The sequence below is a fragment of the Lycorma delicatula genome, chromosome 3 (genome assembly GCF_047948215.1).
Source record: "Lycorma delicatula isolate Av1 chromosome 3, ASM4794821v1, whole genome shotgun sequence".
In the NCBI taxonomy this organism is placed as follows: Eukaryota; Metazoa; Arthropoda; class Insecta; order Hemiptera; family Fulgoridae; genus Lycorma; species Lycorma delicatula.
The window spans coordinates 35,107,841-35,125,467 of NC_134457.1; the positions used below are offsets into that span (position 1 = coordinate 35,107,841).

A 17,627-nucleotide genomic window follows, 5' to 3' on the forward strand; every position below is an offset into this window, starting at 1 on the left:
AGTTAAAAAGGAGTGGTGAGAGGCCGTCTCCTTGCCTCAATCCAGTTTTTATGTAGAAGGGTTGAGAGAGTTCACCTCTGAATTTCACTCTGGACTGGGTATTGGTTAAAGTTAATTTTATCATGTTTATGAGTTTAGGGTGAAGGCCCAGGTTTCTCAGAATATTCAGCATGGATGGTCGGTGTATACAATCATAGGCCCTTTTAAAGTCGATGAAGGTGATTATTAGTTGTTTTTTCCGTCTTTTATATAAGTCCATCATATGTTTTAGGGATATTATTTGCTCCGGGCAACCTCTCCATGGCCTAAATCCCCCTTGGTATTCCTCAAGTTCCAGTTCAAGTTGGTCTTTGCATCGGTTGTATATGATTCTCGATAGGATTTTGTATGTGCAATCCAGGAGAGATATGCCTCTGTAGTTTTCCGGATTAGTTTTATCCCCTTTTTTATGTAATGGATGAATGAGGGCTGTGGTCCAGTGTTCTGGAAGTTTTTCTTCGTTCCATATTTTCACGAGGCATAGATGTAGGAAAGTTTTGACTGAATAAACTGATGAGTGTTTCCAGAGTTCTGCGAAAAGCTGGTCTTCTCCGCTTGCTTTGTAGTTTATTATTTCATTTAAGGCTGCGAGAACTTCTTGAATTGTTGGTGGGTTGATATTTACTGGTGAAGTTTTAACTGGAGTTTCAGTGTCAATCTCAAAAAGCTCTGGGGGGGTCATCACAGTTGAGGTGTCTATTGAAGGTTTCTGCCAAAATTTCAGTGTTTTCTTTATTGGTGTGGGCCATATTTGCTTTTTTTCCTCTCAGCATAAGGGTGGGATGGTTCATATCTTTGAAGAGCCTGGCCAAAACTTTTATAATAGACTCGGCAGTTAGTTTTCTTGGAACTTTCTTCTATTTGCTGAATCAAGTTTTTTGGGCTTGTCGTTTGGTTCCTCTTATAATTTTCTGAGTTATTTTCTTTGTTTGGTGAATTCATGGCTAGATTCATCAGTTTTCTGGGTTTGGTGGTTGATCCAAGCCCGGTGTCGGTCTTTGAATGCTTTGTCACATTCTTCATTCCACCATTGGTGTTTTTTTCTTGGGTTTATAGGGGCTAATCCTTCAGCTATTTCTTTCAGTTGGGATGTCAGTTCTTTTAAATTATTAGTTAATTTGATTTTTTTTGTTGTTTCTTCAAAGATGGCATTGTTTATTAATTTATGTGGATCATAAGCTCTTTTGTTTTTAGGTTGGGATTTTTTCTTTTTTTGCGGGGTGAATTTTATTTTAACTTTAATTAAGTAATGGTCCGATCCACTATCTGTTCCTCTCAAGACTTTTACATTATAAATCTCCTTGTGATAATTCCGGTCCATGCAAACATGATCGAGTTTCCATTCCTCTTTTTTCCAATCTGGGTGTTTCCATTTCTTCAATTTGTTTGGTTCTCTCATAAAATAGGTGGATTTTGAGATCATATTATGGTTTCTGCAAAATTCGACATGTCTTTGGCTGTTCTTGTTAGTTTTCTTCTGGGCAGGCCATTTTCCGATAATATCACGATATCTTCATTCTTTACCAAGTTGGACATTAAAGTCCCCTATTAAAATCTTGGTGTGGGTCTTATTTATGTTGTTTGCAGTTTGATCAAGAAGTTCCCATAATTTGTCCATCTCTTCTTTATCTTTTTTAAGATTGTTTTTGTCATTGGTGGGAGCATGGACATTTATTATGATGTAGAATTTATTGGCTGATTTTAGGGTTAAGGTTGAAATCCTGGGGGAGTAAGACTTAAATTCTACGACTGAGTCAATTATTTTAAGATTGATTGCAAATCGTGTTCCGAACTGTGGGCATTTCTTCATCACACGTTTCCCGGGGATTCCTTTGTAAATTCTGTAACCCTGAGATTCAAACGGCTCTTGATCGGTGTTTCTCATTTCTTGAAGTCCTGCGATTAGGATATTTTGTTTGTCCATTATGTCTGTTAGAGTTTTTAGTTTGCCGCGTTGAGTTAGAGAATTAATGTTGTGAGTGGCAATGTAGTTTATTTGCTTGTGTTTTATCCTCAATTTTGAAGTTGTGTTGTTTTTGGGTGTTTCCAAACGCTTCGATTCGTTGTTATCTTTTAAGCAGCTGCCCACCGGATCCGAATGCAGCCTACTCTGGTATTTACCAGACGGTGGATTTTTTCTTAAAAGACCTTCCATATTTGACTTTCAAAGGGAAGTCAGCCTTGGGTGGGAATAAATTCCTGAGTTACAACTCTGGATGTGATCCAGAGAGGTCATTCCGATTTAGTTCACCAGTAGAAATCTCCACGTTTCTAACTGATTATCCAGACGAACCAACGTGGAGGCGTGAACCGATTTTCTTAATTGAGATTTTAAGTATGGAGAAAAGTTTAAATCGGTTCCGGAATCATTTTGTCCCCATAAAATATTTATAATAGAATTTTTTAATAATTCATTGTTTTCAAATTTAAGATAACAAGTACTTCTGGTTCATATGTTCACTGAAAAGTCTTTTCTTTTATTGTGATTCTTTTTTTTTAGTTACCACTTTGAGAAAGGATGGTAACAAAAAAGATCCTTGCTTTTCATCCGGAAGGTTCTGGATTTAAATCCCAGTTATTTTTTCTAAGTGACAAAATTCATTGTTTTTTTAAGCTTCTTATTTTACTAAATTTAATACAGAATAAATGTAAATATATTTTCATTGATATTTATAAACAGAAAAAATACACATTTTATACAGAAAACATTTTTATCCTACTCAGTACCATTAGTATAGCTGTACTATACATTGACTACATGTTATTTTTATTATGTTGTTAGGGAAGTTGTACAATTTATCTGTGAATTTAGAGATTTTCTTTTAATTTTCTTGACCGATGTTAGTAAAATATTCCACCATTCACAACTATGTTCATTCAATCAAATAAATTATTAATATTACTGTTATTATACAACCCATCTACTTTATTTAAAAATACATTTAATCTTCTGTTTTATTCCTTTCTTCCTATAGTCAGTTGTATTTTAATTTTTATCCGTTTTCTTTTACCATGAATTTGATAGAAAAATTCTTTTTTGTTACATCATTTAACATACTTTGCCTTAAGTTAGCTGAGCAAAAATGTAGAAACAACTATGTTTTTAAAAACATTTATCTGGTTTTTTAAAAGACTGCATTTTGTTGTCTGAGTAGAACTCATTTGCTTTGTAGTTTTTTATTTATTTTAATCTTTCATGGTATCAATTTATTACTTAAAATTCTAATCAAAATTCATTATTCCCTAATATTTTTATATTTAATTTAACAAAATTATTTTTTTGTAATCTATTAATTTTACATTCTCAGATGTAAACTTTCAATTCTACACACATTTAAAAAAAACAAGTTTCTTTTAAGTAACTAAAACAGCTATAATAAAATGTTAAATGTAATTTGTTTGAGTTTGTTTTATCCCTTAATAGATTACAAGCAGAATTACAGTTTTGATAATTGTTCTTAATTGTCCAGTCTTGTGTTAACTGATCCAGACAATTCCATTAATTCATGAAAATAAAATAATATTTGTTTGATTAGAAGTAAACTATTATATTTTTAAATGGATTTGAAACAGATTATGTTTTTGTTCTTTTGTAGATAGATGACCCTGATTCTATTCCTGGAAAGGTTTTTAGCATCTTTTTACTTATAATTTAATCCATTTTAACTTTTTTGTTAATATATGTGTAAAACTGTATTATTTTAAATTGTATTAATATTTGTAACTGTATTATGATATAGTATTTTATTGAATGTTCATTATCTTTAAAATTATATATTTTTCTTTTTTCTTTACAGGGTTCATTAGATGCACAATATTCAAGAGATAACAATTAAAATTAAGCAATTTATATTGTTTAAAAGCTAATTAAATGTATTAATAATACACAGTGAACGTATCACCAATAAATTTCTTTTACAATATTATATACCTTTAATATATTATTGACATAAAACAGTGTAAGCTGTTCTGTCCAAGATTTTACCACGGCTTCACTTGGTTCAACAGGATAAATGCCAGAACAGTTAATTTACTTTCTGTGGGTTTAAATAAACATTTTTATATTTCAAACAATATTATTAAATACTTATCTAATTATTTTTTATTTATGCGATTGCAAATTTATAATTTTCAACTGTTAATTGTTAATATATTATTTTGTTGTTGAATAAAAAATTAACTTAAGTAACTTCACGGATCAATATCTAGCTATATAATCTTAATAATAAACTGTAATACTGCTCAATATTTTATCATAGTTTCTCTTTATCTATCCAGCCAAAACTTGGCACAGTTTCTTTTTTTATCTGTGAAGTAATATAACAGAAAAATGAACTTACGTTATGGAGTAGGAAAATATGGCTATATAATCTATGTAATTAATGATATATTTTGTGATGCTGTTCTCATCAAAGTTTTACCACGGTTTTCCTGTATATCCAGCTAAATGCTGGCACAATTCCTTTTTATATCAAAGTAGTATAAATTTCTAATGTGATGTGTATTATTTTATACAGAGTAAAATAAAAGATTTATTTATATAAATAAATAATATAACACAAACACTTGCATAACTTGCATCACTAAATATGATGAGTCCATCTGTGTCCTGTTTGCACCACATTAAAATTTACTGCAGTATTTGTTATTCTCTTTATTCAGTGAATACTTCATATAAATTTGTGGGGCTGAAGACTTCGTGTAATTTACCATCTGCTGAACATAATTTTCTAATAAATTCTGCATTGAAATGGCATCTAAAAAATGTGTTAGTTTTCTTTTAAAAGTCCCTAATGAGCTAATAAGTTATTGGCTATTTAAACCATTGTCTACTAAACACAAATAGATAACGAGTTAAATACTAATGTTAATCAGTTTTATAATTATAATTATACATATAAATGTGCTGCAATATTTTGAATTATAGCAAATTAACATTTAAAAAATTGATATATATATATATATATATATATGATATGAAATGTTGACATGTTCATTTTTTTATGTTTTAGTGTTAAAATAAATATTTTAAAATAATTTGTAAATGAATTTTACCTTACAATAGTGTTTCTCAACCTTTCAGTATTTATGACTCAATTTTCAATCATAATTTTCATCACACCTCCTCTCATACAATAATGTATTTTGGGTATTTTGATACTAAAGCTACACTAAAAACCTTGCAAATTACCAAGAATAAGTAAATTTATTTATATTTGGCAACACTGATCTGCTGCATTGACAAAGCCAGAATCAATGCCTCTCTACTGCTCTCTGTTTTACGTCCACCATAAAAGTTTTTTTGGCTTTTTTAATAGTTTTTCTATTAACAAAAGTGAAATTTCACAAATTTTCATGTTCAACTTTATTGGTAATTTTCTCATAGAAAGAAGAGCCATAAGTAAATAAATTACTGGACCAATGTTTTACGTTGAGAAAATATGATTAAATTGCTTTTTGTTTCATCTTCCAAGAACAATAGTTTTTTAGTAATTTTTTCCGTAAACACTTACAATCACAAAATAGGTGTGCGCACCTTAACAAAAATGGCTACCACAGGTAAATTGCTTAAATAAAGAATTAAAAAAAAAAATATTTTTAAGATTCTGAAACATGTAAGAAACAAGTGGGTAAATTTCAATTTTTTTTGAATTGGTCAATCAACCAGCTTATGTTTTTCTTGGGACACTTCAAATGGATAGATCCTTTAATTTTTTTCAAGCACTCAACACCACCTACTATAACTTCCACACAATTTATTTTTACAAAAAAAAAAATTTTTTCATACACCACTCATATTCATAAATATGCAAAATTGTTCCAAGGCAGAATGGCCTTTTCCTATACATAAAAAAGCATTCACTTTTTTACATCATAAACCCCAGAATTTTCAATAGTTTTTGAAGTGGAAAGAGTTTTAATAATTCCTTCGCAACTTTTACAATTAATACTAAACTTACAACTGAAACCTAAATTTTTGATAGGCAACAATTCTAATTCAGTATTGTGACAACGTGGACAAGCTAAATCCCTAACTAAACTGTTCAAAATCTCTGAGTCAATAAACAGGAAAAAGAAAAAGAAAACATATACTCAGGTGAATTTTGTATAATATCAGAAATAGTCGAGGCCTGCAAGTCTGAAGTTCTCGCACTACTTTTACTAGGCCTAATATTAGGAACTTTATTTGATGATCATGCTTGTTCCCTTTAATATAGTTTACTTGTTGTAATAAGAGGATTACTTACAGCAAAATCTGAAGGACCTGGTTTTAATTTATTTGTGAATTTGTGATACAATTATTTCATTAGAATGTAAAACTTGTACTGCCACGCTTTTGTATAGCATTCTGGACTTTAGCCTTTTTTAATTAGTCATTTTTTTTTTTTTAACTTTTGGCAATGTAAATGTTCAATAAAAATCTTTAAATAATAAATAAATAGAAAAATAGGAAGTAAATAAAAATAAAATTATTTATAATTCACAGACCTAACCTCAAAAAGAACTAATATACTAGGACTTTTTCTTTTTCCTGTTTAGCCTCCGGTAACTACCGTTTACATAATACTTCAGAGGATGAATGAGAATGATATGTATGAGTGTGAATGAAGTGTAGTCTTGTATATTCTCAGTTCGACCATACCTGAGATGTGTGGTTAATTGAAACCCAACCACCAAAGAACACCGGTATCCACGATCTAGTATTCAAGTCCGTGTAAAAATAGCTGGCTTTACTAGGACTTCAACGCTGGAATTCTTGACTTCCAAATCAGCTGATTTGGGAAGACGCATTCATCACTAGACCAACCTGGTGGGTTAAAAAGTTATTTTCACTGGAATATCAATTTAAAACACCATTACTGTAAAACACAAGGAATCCTAATTAATTTTATAAGAAAAACATCGAATTTCACACTAACAACCAATCTCGTATATAAACATTCACCAATACTGTAAACTGACCATACGTTCTCATTTAAGCAAAGAATTACACTGCTGCAATGATCTTCTAGTGATTTACATATGTACTAAAAACGGGACATTGAAGTTTTCAAACTTACTTTTTACTTCATTTCAAAGCCGAATTATTTAAAATCCAAAAAATATTATTTTTTGGCAACATGACAAAATTTGTATTCGACATCGATGTTTTAAAATTTTTGACCACTTCTAATGATCTTAGTTAAGAAAGAAATACATATTTGAATTCAGCGCATTTTAAAGTATGACAAATTATAAAAAAGTTTTTTTTTTAATTTTTTGAACATTTTTGAGTAGACTACTACCTACAATTAAAATTACAATTTATTAATCTCTCAATTTGTATTCAATTTAAAACTATAATTTGTTCTATAACGGCCAATTTGTTATATACTGTTTCCAAAATACATACTAGGTTAGATTTGTTTACAGACGCAAGTGACAGACAACGCGCAATCAAGATCTTCTCAGAAGTAATTAATTCTGCTTCAACTAAAATATATTGCGAAACAATGTTAGTCAAGAGTTGCAGTTGTATAACAGAAGAGACTTATAAAAAAGTTAAGGTAAGCAAGGATGTTGAGGGATTGGGCATTAGTCAACATTAATCTACAAGTTTTGTAGATTCTGGAATTTTGTTCCTCGTTCTTTCAATAAAAATGTTGGTTATATAGTTATTAAAAAAAAAATCATACTCTAATCAGTAACTCATCAATTCCAATAATTATTCTTGGAAAAACGGATTGATTTTCAATCCGTTACTTGCTAGTGTACTAATACTGAACATTTCTTAATCCCCTTCTTAATGTCACTGAGAAACACAAAAACTTGTTCTACTCACTTTCATTTTCACTGAACAATTGAAAAATATGTTTTATTTAAAAAAGTGAATTTTTTTTTAACATTGAATAATTCACTGATATAGAATTTTAACCCTCAAAATGGGATATATATATATATATATATATACATGCAAATTATGCCAGCAAAATCAAAAAATTCATTTCCTAGCCCCAAGATTACGAGTAACTGAATGAAAGATAATTTTGACTAGTTTTTAAATGAAAAACAAATAGAATTGGCAGAGGCAAGATTTTTTAAAATTTAATTCAATTTATAAACTGTAATTTAGGTATGCATCCGTATTAAGCTTGCCCAATGACTGTTTACTGCAGTTACTTTTTCTTTCTTAATTTTTTTTTATAATTATGGATTATTTCTTATTGTATAAATCCATTGCTATACATGTTTTATGCAAAATTCTACTTTTTCTTATTAGCAAATGTTTCAAGTCTGTACAAATTTTGTTGATATTTTTGATTTTGTTTTATATTAATGGTCAATATTTATTTAAATTTAATTCCAATTACAGTGAGTTCAAAATGAAGTATTATTTTTTATGAATTAAAATTTCTATTTAGACAGTGGAAATGTGTATCTAGTAGAACAATTCACATAAAGCAATATGCACTCACTTCTGGCTTTAGAAAGTATGCTAAGCCTGGAAAAAAGCCAGAATCTAGTTTATTATATAAGTTGACAAAAATAAAAAATGAATCGCATGGAGTTGTATGAAGTGGTGATGAAGAAAATTTGACCATTAAAAAGGGACCTAAGTGTTGCCCCGAAGCAGGATTCTTCTTTACAGTGCCTCTTCTAAATGTTATACATTTGAACAAGAAACAAGCTTTGTAGTATTGAATATGTTTTATAGTATGCAAAATCTTGAGTCCATTTAATGCAACCAAAGGGAACAGAATGTTGAGAGGATGTTTGTTGAAAAGTAAAAGAATGAGGTAGTTCAGTCTGTTCATTATCATCAATACTATAACCAAAAATTAAAAAAAAAAAATATTTTAAGTACAACTAATGATGATTACTCTCTCAATATTTGGATTGATTGGCATCTTTTTCACACTCCTTTTCTCATATTTGGTTTTTTTTCCCAGAACAGGTACAATGAGAATCGGGTCAGCCACTGACTAAGCACATTTTTAAAAATAAAGAACAATTGCTTCTTAAACAAAGTTTAGTAAGACAGCAGTCTTTAATAAGACCAATGCCAAAACCTTATCTCCTGCACTGCTGGTAAGTTAGGACATGTAAATGACCCAACATCTAGGTGAAATGGCTGTTTCTTAAATGTAGGCCTCTTAATTTTGCATTCCAGTTTAAATATTCTTAACTTTAATCGCCTTTGCTTGTTGTTAGGTAGAAATTTGTCCTGATGAAAAATCCTTATTAAATTATGTTAATAGTTTCAAGATTTTAATAGGAAAATGAAAGTAGGAGAGAGCAGTTAAATTAATAAAGGCATCAGTTTATACATTGAAGAACATATATTATTTAACATATTATGAAACAAATATTTGATACAACTGGATGTATGTCAGGTACATACTACTTGAATTAAAACAGCAGTTGAAACACATTTTTTATCTCATTTTACACTTTACATAACAACAAAATTAATTAAAATACAATCAGGTTTTATTTTAAACTAAATTTTTACATTAAAATTACAGATAATATAACATTTATAATAATAAAAAAAAACAATTACAAATAAAAATGTATATAGTAAAATAAAGTAATACTTATGTACATGATTTTTTTTTTAAATCACTAAACAGAATTATATATTACAGTGTAGAAAGGAAGATATATGAAACAAAATTTTTTTAGATGATGCTGAAGACTAGTTGTTTTATTTTTTTATTTTTTGTTTGTTTAAATACTAATTTATTCTTCATCTGGGCAAGATGGAATTACAAGATCAGTACACGATTTTGCTTTATTGGACCTGAAACAGATAAGAAATAATTTTTGGAATTAGGTGCATAAAAAAATAAATTGTGCACTAATAATATTGAATTACTTGACTCAAAATTTTCTTTTTTCTACAATATATATGCTATTTATGAGACTAATAATCTTAGTTTATTTTTTAATATTTTTTTGTAAATAAATTATGTTATACTTTTCTGTTGGCTTTCCTTCCAATGGACATTTCGTTTAGAGTGGTATTTAATTTTCTTATTAGTTTAATCAATCTATAGCGCACTTCAATTAGTTTATACATGTTCATAGTTACTGACTGTACTCTACTGCTTTGAAGTATCTTAGTCAAACATTAAATTTGGCATCATTGTTAAGAACAAGTAATTTATTTTTTTATATAATCCCACTTAAAATGCAATATTATATATTAGAATTACTTTAAAAAAATCGAAATGAATTTTTGGTTAAAAAATGGGCTTTCAGGTCTTTGTTTAATACACAAAAAAAATATATATATATATATATATATATATATATAATAAAAAATATATTAAAAATTCTGGCATACGTTTTGTATTTATGAATATGCAATGACTCTGCAAGGAAAAGAAGTTATTTCTTTGTCAATATTCCAACCTATATCATAGTATAGCAAGTTTATTTTTGACAGTCTGCAGCATTGTTGGTTATAGGTTTTATTTTAATAGGGTTTTAGATAAATTAGTTTTATTGTTAAATCTTTCTCTGAGAAGTTCTAATTGTTACTTTAGATAATAGTTTTTCCCTTTCCCGATAGGTCAAGTGTAGTACACTTATAACTGTCTACTGCACTTGCTTCCACACTAGAATAGGTCATTCTTGCTTCCCTGTTTAGAGAAGGGCTCTCTTTTCATAGAGGTTGGAGATGGCTGTAAGAGTATGGGGAGGCCATAAAAAAAAACAATTATTATACCTCAGTTTCTATTTTCAAAAAATTACCTAACAATTTACGGATTTGATAAATTTATTTACAATTTAAGTTAGCTAATTTTGTAATGTACAAATCGCAGCACTTCGTTAAAAAGTCTAAAAAATAACTTTTAATAAACCTGAAATTTTCATACATAGTTATTTTTTAAAATATGTACTTAAATATTTACCAATTAATACCTTTAATATTGTTATTTTATTATGTACTTATGGTTTATTTATAATCAGCAAAGTTGCAACTGTTATTTCATAAAATAATTGCTTTTGTATTAATACATATTATAACCACTTCTATCTTTTATTTATAATTTTACACATCGTTATACTGCTCTGATCAAGGTTTTTCTAATGTTTTCCTTAATTCTTCCAGGCAAATGCTGGAAAAATTGTTTGTTATCTGAGAACAGCAAACCTACCATTATGATGTGATTTGAAAGTGATAAAATATCTTATTGAATAATTATGTCATAACTTAAATAAAAATATTTAAAAAAAAAAATTATAAATAAATATTTATTTCATTTTTTCACACCCAGATTTATCATTTATAATGGTTATAGTAGAACTAATTTATACATTATTTCATCCAGTTACAGTTTATAATAAAATCTACAGAGATATAGTATGATTGGATGTAGAGGAAAGTACCTTCCACTTAGAAGATATTCTACCATTCAGATCATGTTAGATACATTACCGTACAACACATTACCAACCAGGCTTGTTCAAAAAGTTCTCAGCCTGATACAGAGATGGCACAAGTATGACCCAATTACTAGTGGCTTATTTGTGTTGACTGAGTAAAGCAAACAAGTTTTGACAAATTGAAGATTAGGTTGTTATAAAGTACCAGGTGAACCAGAGTTTAATTTGTTATAATATCTCTTTCATGAGGTGTACAGTATTGATTAAGGCTAGAATCAATGAGCAAAAAGGGCAGATTTGGTTGCATGCTTGGCTGTAGATTGATTCGCTGTCTTTTCATTTGGAAGCCTTCTATGTTTTGCAGTTTGCTAAATGTGAATCTGTAAATACAGTTCAACGTTCGTTCTGTAGAAAATTTAATTTTGATCCCAAATGACAGTAACATTTTCACAATTTTGTTCATTGATGACATAATAGTTTGAAATGACTGGATATCTACCTGTGTAGTCCTAAAAAAAAATGTTAGGAAGCCTGGCTGTGAACTAGCAATGCCAGTGTGGAATGTTTTAAAGAAACTCTTATATTTGCATCCATATCGTTTACATTTGATACAGGCTTTAAAGCCTTATGACTGCACTATGAGTTCTAGTTTCGCAGTAGAAATTTAGGAGTATGAAGATGATGATTTTCTTCATCATATTATATTTAGTGATGAGTCAACATTTCATCTTAGTGGAAAAGTTAACACACATAATGACTATATCTGAAAGTCAGAAAATTACCATGAACTCATATAATGCAAAAGGGACTCCCCAAATTAAGCGTTTTCTGCACAATATCCCATGACAAGTTTACGAAACGTTCTTTTTCACAGAACCAATTGTAACAAGAGTTTTTAATTTAGATAAGCTACGTCCATGGCTCTTTCCTCAACTGCAATATGAACAAAAGAATTTCATTTGGCAACTGTATGCCTCCTAACTGGCATAACTCTGTACGGATTGGTTGAGTGACGTTTTCCCCAAGTGCTGGATTGGTCGGCATGGGTTCGATGACAGAGCTTGTTTGCTGTAGACAGCAACATCATTTGATCTGACCCAATATAATTTTTTTTGAGGAGTTTCATAAAGAATCTTTTTTAAGTGACTTTGCACATGATTTACTCTATTTAAGGTAGAATTGAAACTGCAGTCATTTCCATTACTCCAGACATGCTGGTTAGAATGTACAATGAACTCTCCCATAAGTTGTGGCACGAGATGAGGCAAAGGTGCTAACATTGAAGATTTATAGTAAAAATTGTAAGAGTTACTCTTACTGTAAGATTCGTTACTGTAAGTCAACATTTCTTAACCTTTTTAGCTTCACAACCCCAAAAAGTAAAAAAGAAATATATATAATTATTATTTTGCGACCCTCCAACCCCAACTCAATAGAACCTAGTTAAAAGTATTTAGTTCATTATATACATATAACAGTAAATAAATATTAGATCTCCTCAAATCATAGAGCTTTATGCAGTTATTTCATTTGCCTAATGGAATGGTGGATTCTGGTTGTTAGATTGATATACTGAAGCATCTAGGTAACTAGTTTGGTGTTACAGCTTTGTTTTGAAGGTAAAAACAAGATGAGATGAAAATACTAAAAATATCTCAAACAAGATAAAATGTGGGTGTTAATTTTCAGATCTCAGAATCTGTAAATATTCTCAGATCTGAAGATTAATAAAAAATAGGAATGAATGAAAGGTGGGTTGAGACTCATTAAATAACAGACTAGTAAAAAAAATTACTAATATTAGAATTAATCTTTATTAATTCTCACACAATGAAAAGTTTATATGTATGTGTCTATTTTAAAATGTGTGTGTATCTAATAAAAATACTTACGACTGTGGCAGGCGTATGCGTCTACATATGTGAAGAGCAACAGGGCCTGATTTAATGCCTTTGAAAAGAGCCACTGCTTCAGCATGACAAAGGTCATGGCAAACTTGGCCATTGACTGCGAGCACTTCATCTCCTATAAAATAACAAATAATATAATTTTAAACAAATTTTAAAATAAATTAATAAAAATTATCTATCTCTAAATTTTTATAATCGTACAGTCAATAAAGTTTCAATTTATTTGTTTAAACATATCTGTTTAAATAAATAAAGTAATTATCAATTGTATAGTAATAAAACAGTAAGTATGATCATATTTTAAAGAAATAATTTTTGATGTTATTGACAAGTTTTTTAAACTGTTGTGTATTTCCATTGTTGCAGGTCATTCTGTCCAAATACTGTATGGTAAGTCATTAATTTATTATTTATATTGAGATAAAATATTTTTTTTTTTTTTTTTTTTTTTGTCTTCAGTCATTTGACTGGTTTGATGCAGCTCTCCAAGATTCCCTATCTAGTGCTAGTCGTTTCATTTCAGTATACCCTCTACATCCTACATCCCCAACAATTTGTTTTACATACTCCAAACGTGGCCTGCCTACACAATTTTTCTCTTCTACCTGTCCTTCCAATATTAAAGCGACTATTCCAGGATGCCTTAGTATGTGGCCTATAAGTCTGTCTCTTCTTTTAACTATATTTTTCCAAATGCTTCTTTCTTCATCTATTTGCCGCAATACCTCTTCATTTGTCACTTTATCCACCCATCTGATTTTTAACATTCTCCTATAGCACCACATTTCAAAAGCTTCTAATCTTTTCTTCTCAGATACTCCGATTGTCCAAGTTTCACTTCCATATAAAGCGACACTCCAAACATACACTTTCAAAAATCTTTTCCTGAGATTTAAATTAATTTTTGATGTAAACAAATTATATTTCTTACTGAAGGCTCGTTTAGCTTGTGCTATTCGGCATTTTATATCGCTCTATAAAATATTTATGAAATGGATTTCAAATAAGTTAAACCAGATCTACTTGAACGATTTACAATATTGATATTTAGATATGTGGACGTAGGATAATACAACAACCATCAAGTTGTGAAGAATGAATTTGAGAAGGGAAGAATGAACTGTCCACTTAATTTATAATTAACAGCCTAATGGTTATTTTTAATGCTGTTTAGGTTCTCCATAACAGAATGACAGCAACATTAGAAAAATCAATATAACTTTTAACCTCGTAATGATAGACACGTATTAAAGTTGATAATATATTTTTTTCTCTGAATACTGCCTACTGATGCTACAATATAATACAAATTAAATATTAAATTCTGATACATATAACTTATAAACTATAATTCTGTTACATATGATCAAAGAACAAAATCAGATAACACCCATATTCTAGTTCTCTCAGGAATTCAGATAATTTATTTTCTTGAACTTTTGCATAATTTTAACTAGTAATGTGTTGTCCTAAGCTTAATACAATTTTTATTTTCAGTTTTTGTTTTCTACTTTCTTGTTTTTAATTTTTTTTACAGTAAAATAAAATGCTTTAATTAAATAAAAGCAATAAAATTATTATTAAAGTAAGGTATTTATTTATAATGACTCTTAAAATTTTAAATTAGTAATTAAATACAAGGGTAAAATATAAAGAGCAAAAAACTAATAAATATACATTATATTTTTATAAAATTTTAAATAGGTTAACTGAGGTAAATGTCACAGATTATATTAACTGATAAACTTTTCCCCAAGCGCCATGTGATTGGACTGAAGTACTGTAAACTACAAAGCTTGGCAGCAAGAACCCTTTTGATAGTAATTATCCAGTTTGAAGCAGATTTTTTTTCTCTCATCCTTTAATAAGCAAAAGCAAGTTAAAAGCAATTTTTTAACTATAGTGTCTCTTACATCTATAAGAAAAAAATAGATGAATTATAGAAAAATATGTAGCTAGTATTAACTAAAATAGAAGTTTAGGGATGTCTTTTAAACTATCAGTAACATATGAAATAGAGTTAAGTTGAATTCCCTAACCCACCGGGTTGGTCTAATGGTGAGCGCAGCATCGCAAATCAGATGATTTCAAAGTCGAGAGTTCTACAGTACAAATCGTTTTAATGGCACTTACTTTTATCTTTTATACAGATTTAAATACTAGGTTGTGGACGCTGGTGTTGTTTGGTGGTTGAGTTTCATTTAACCACATATCTTAGGAATGGTCGACCTGAGACTGTACAAAACTAAACTTCATTTACATTCATACATATCAAACTAAATTCATCCTCTTAAGTAATACGACCTTACAGTGGTTTTGGAGGCTAAACAGAAAAAGAAAAGTAGAATTCCCTAAATCCTGCATTTCTCTAAATTCATATTTAATTTTTTAAATTCATTAAAAAAAGATTATAATTTTATTTTTATTTATTTTAATTAACAATTCATTAAAAAATAATGTACTACTAACAGTAGAGGTAGAGAGGATTAGCTCATTTAATTATTCCCAAAATTAATACATTCAAAAATTGCTAAAAAATTTAAAATTAACTGCAATATTGCTTTTTTCTTAGGGCAGATTTCTGAAAATGTATTGATACTGTACACCAAAGAAATTTTGAATTATTTACATCACATCAACACTAAACTTAATTTTAGGAATTCCAATGATGGATCTATCCCCTACAGTACAAATTAAGATACATGAAAGTAAATGAAAGATAAAAAATAAATACTTTTTCATTGTAATATTTCTTATTGAACATTTTCTGAAGAACGGGTATACAGTTAGTTAACTAATGTTACAAGTGTTTTCCTTTTGCTTGGGTTTACTTTTGGAAACCTCTTATTCCATAAAATAAATGCTAACGCTGAAATCAGGTATAAAATTTTGCAAACCGTTGCTGAATAATATTAAAAGTAATAAAAACTTACCTTCTTTTAATCTCCCGTCCTCAGCAGCTTGGCCATTTTCTAAAACACTTTTGATAAAAATGCCAATTGGCCCTCTGGGAGAATCTTTACCACCAACTATGGTAAATCCTAGACTTTTTTTGCCTGGACCCTTTTCATAAATAAAAGTATGAAAAGAGCAGACTGTAGATCGAGGTCTTCTTGGTAAAGTACAAAAATTTGTTGCTTCTTCATATGCTGGAATATTATTTGACTTACTGTCATCAATTTTTTTGTCTGTATCAGAAATAACTGTTTGATTATTGTTACTGTTACCGTTGTTTACATAACTAGCCATAGCTTTTCTTAAAAGTTTATTGTTAATACTATTACTATTTTTCTGGTAATGTCTTCTTTTAGAAGGTTTTGTTTGTTGTAAAGATAAAGGTTGTGAAGATTCTTTGGTTTCAATTTCAGAAAGAGACTGAGGGCTCTCTTCAGATATTAGCTGATGTAAGAAAACAGAACGTTTGTTATCTGTTCTTGCTCGAGGAAGGACTAGGACATTTTCATAATCGACTGAACTTTCAGGCATTCTAAATTTCTCTGTTTCATTTTTTGTTTTTCTTAATGTTGTTGCACTGTTAGATGTTTCTAGAGATGGACCTCTTGCAATGACAATGTCTACTTCCTGGGGACCACTCAAAAGGACTTCTCTTGCACCAGACATTGTTAGACCTCGAAGACGACGTCCATTTACATTAATGATTTCATCATCTACTTTAAGAGTTCCTTCTCTAAAAACAAAAAAAAGAAAATTAAAATAAGTAAAATCTATACTTTTTAATAAAAATATAGATTACTTTTATATGTATTTATTTATTAATATACTGACTATTAACAATCATTTAGTAAAATATCTGTAAGCAATAAATATGTCACATACAAGCAGAAGGAAAAAGGCATTTAATGGTCCTCTCTTCATTTAAATTCTGGAACTAATATTAAAAAAAATTGTAGCCTTTCAATCAAAATACTGACAGAACACCATAGTCAGGACTGCATTTACATGTTTTGCACCCATGAGCCTAGGTAAAATTCCCACCCCTATGCCTCCCCATCATTGTTCCTCCCCATCACCTGTCCTCCTCCAGGATCCAATTTTTAACCAATACTATTCCAACTATTCTACTAAATCACCTTCATAAATTATAAAAGTTTGTAATAATTTTTTTTTTAAATTTTGAAACAACATAGACAAGTTACACACCAATTACATCCTACTGTATACTTACTACATTAATTCTTTTATACTTTACCACTGTTTCAACAAAGGTGAAAATCGACCTTTCAAAACATGGTGTAAAAAAAAGGTATTAACAGATAACAATTTTCAGTTTTAATATAGAGG

General features: G+C 29.3%; 1 protein-coding gene across 1 annotated transcript in view; it reads right to left on the reverse strand.

Annotated features, from left to right (window-relative positions):
• Nucleotides 1-9,355: 9,355 nt before the first annotated feature.
• Nucleotides 9,356-17,627, reverse strand: part of LOC142321491 (uncharacterized) — a 297,406-nt gene continuing 289,134 nt past the window's right edge. The window contains exons 4-6 of the mRNA XM_075359623.1: nucleotides 16,259-17,013; nucleotides 13,308-13,440; nucleotides 9,356-9,823 (exon numbers count right to left, since the gene is read on the reverse strand). Of these exons, the coding sequence (XP_075215738.1) occupies nucleotides 9,763-9,823; nucleotides 13,308-13,440; nucleotides 16,259-17,013 (949 nt within the window). The 3' untranslated portion in view covers nucleotides 9,356-9,762. The remainder of the gene's footprint in view (nucleotides 9,824-13,307; nucleotides 13,441-16,258; nucleotides 17,014-17,627) is intronic.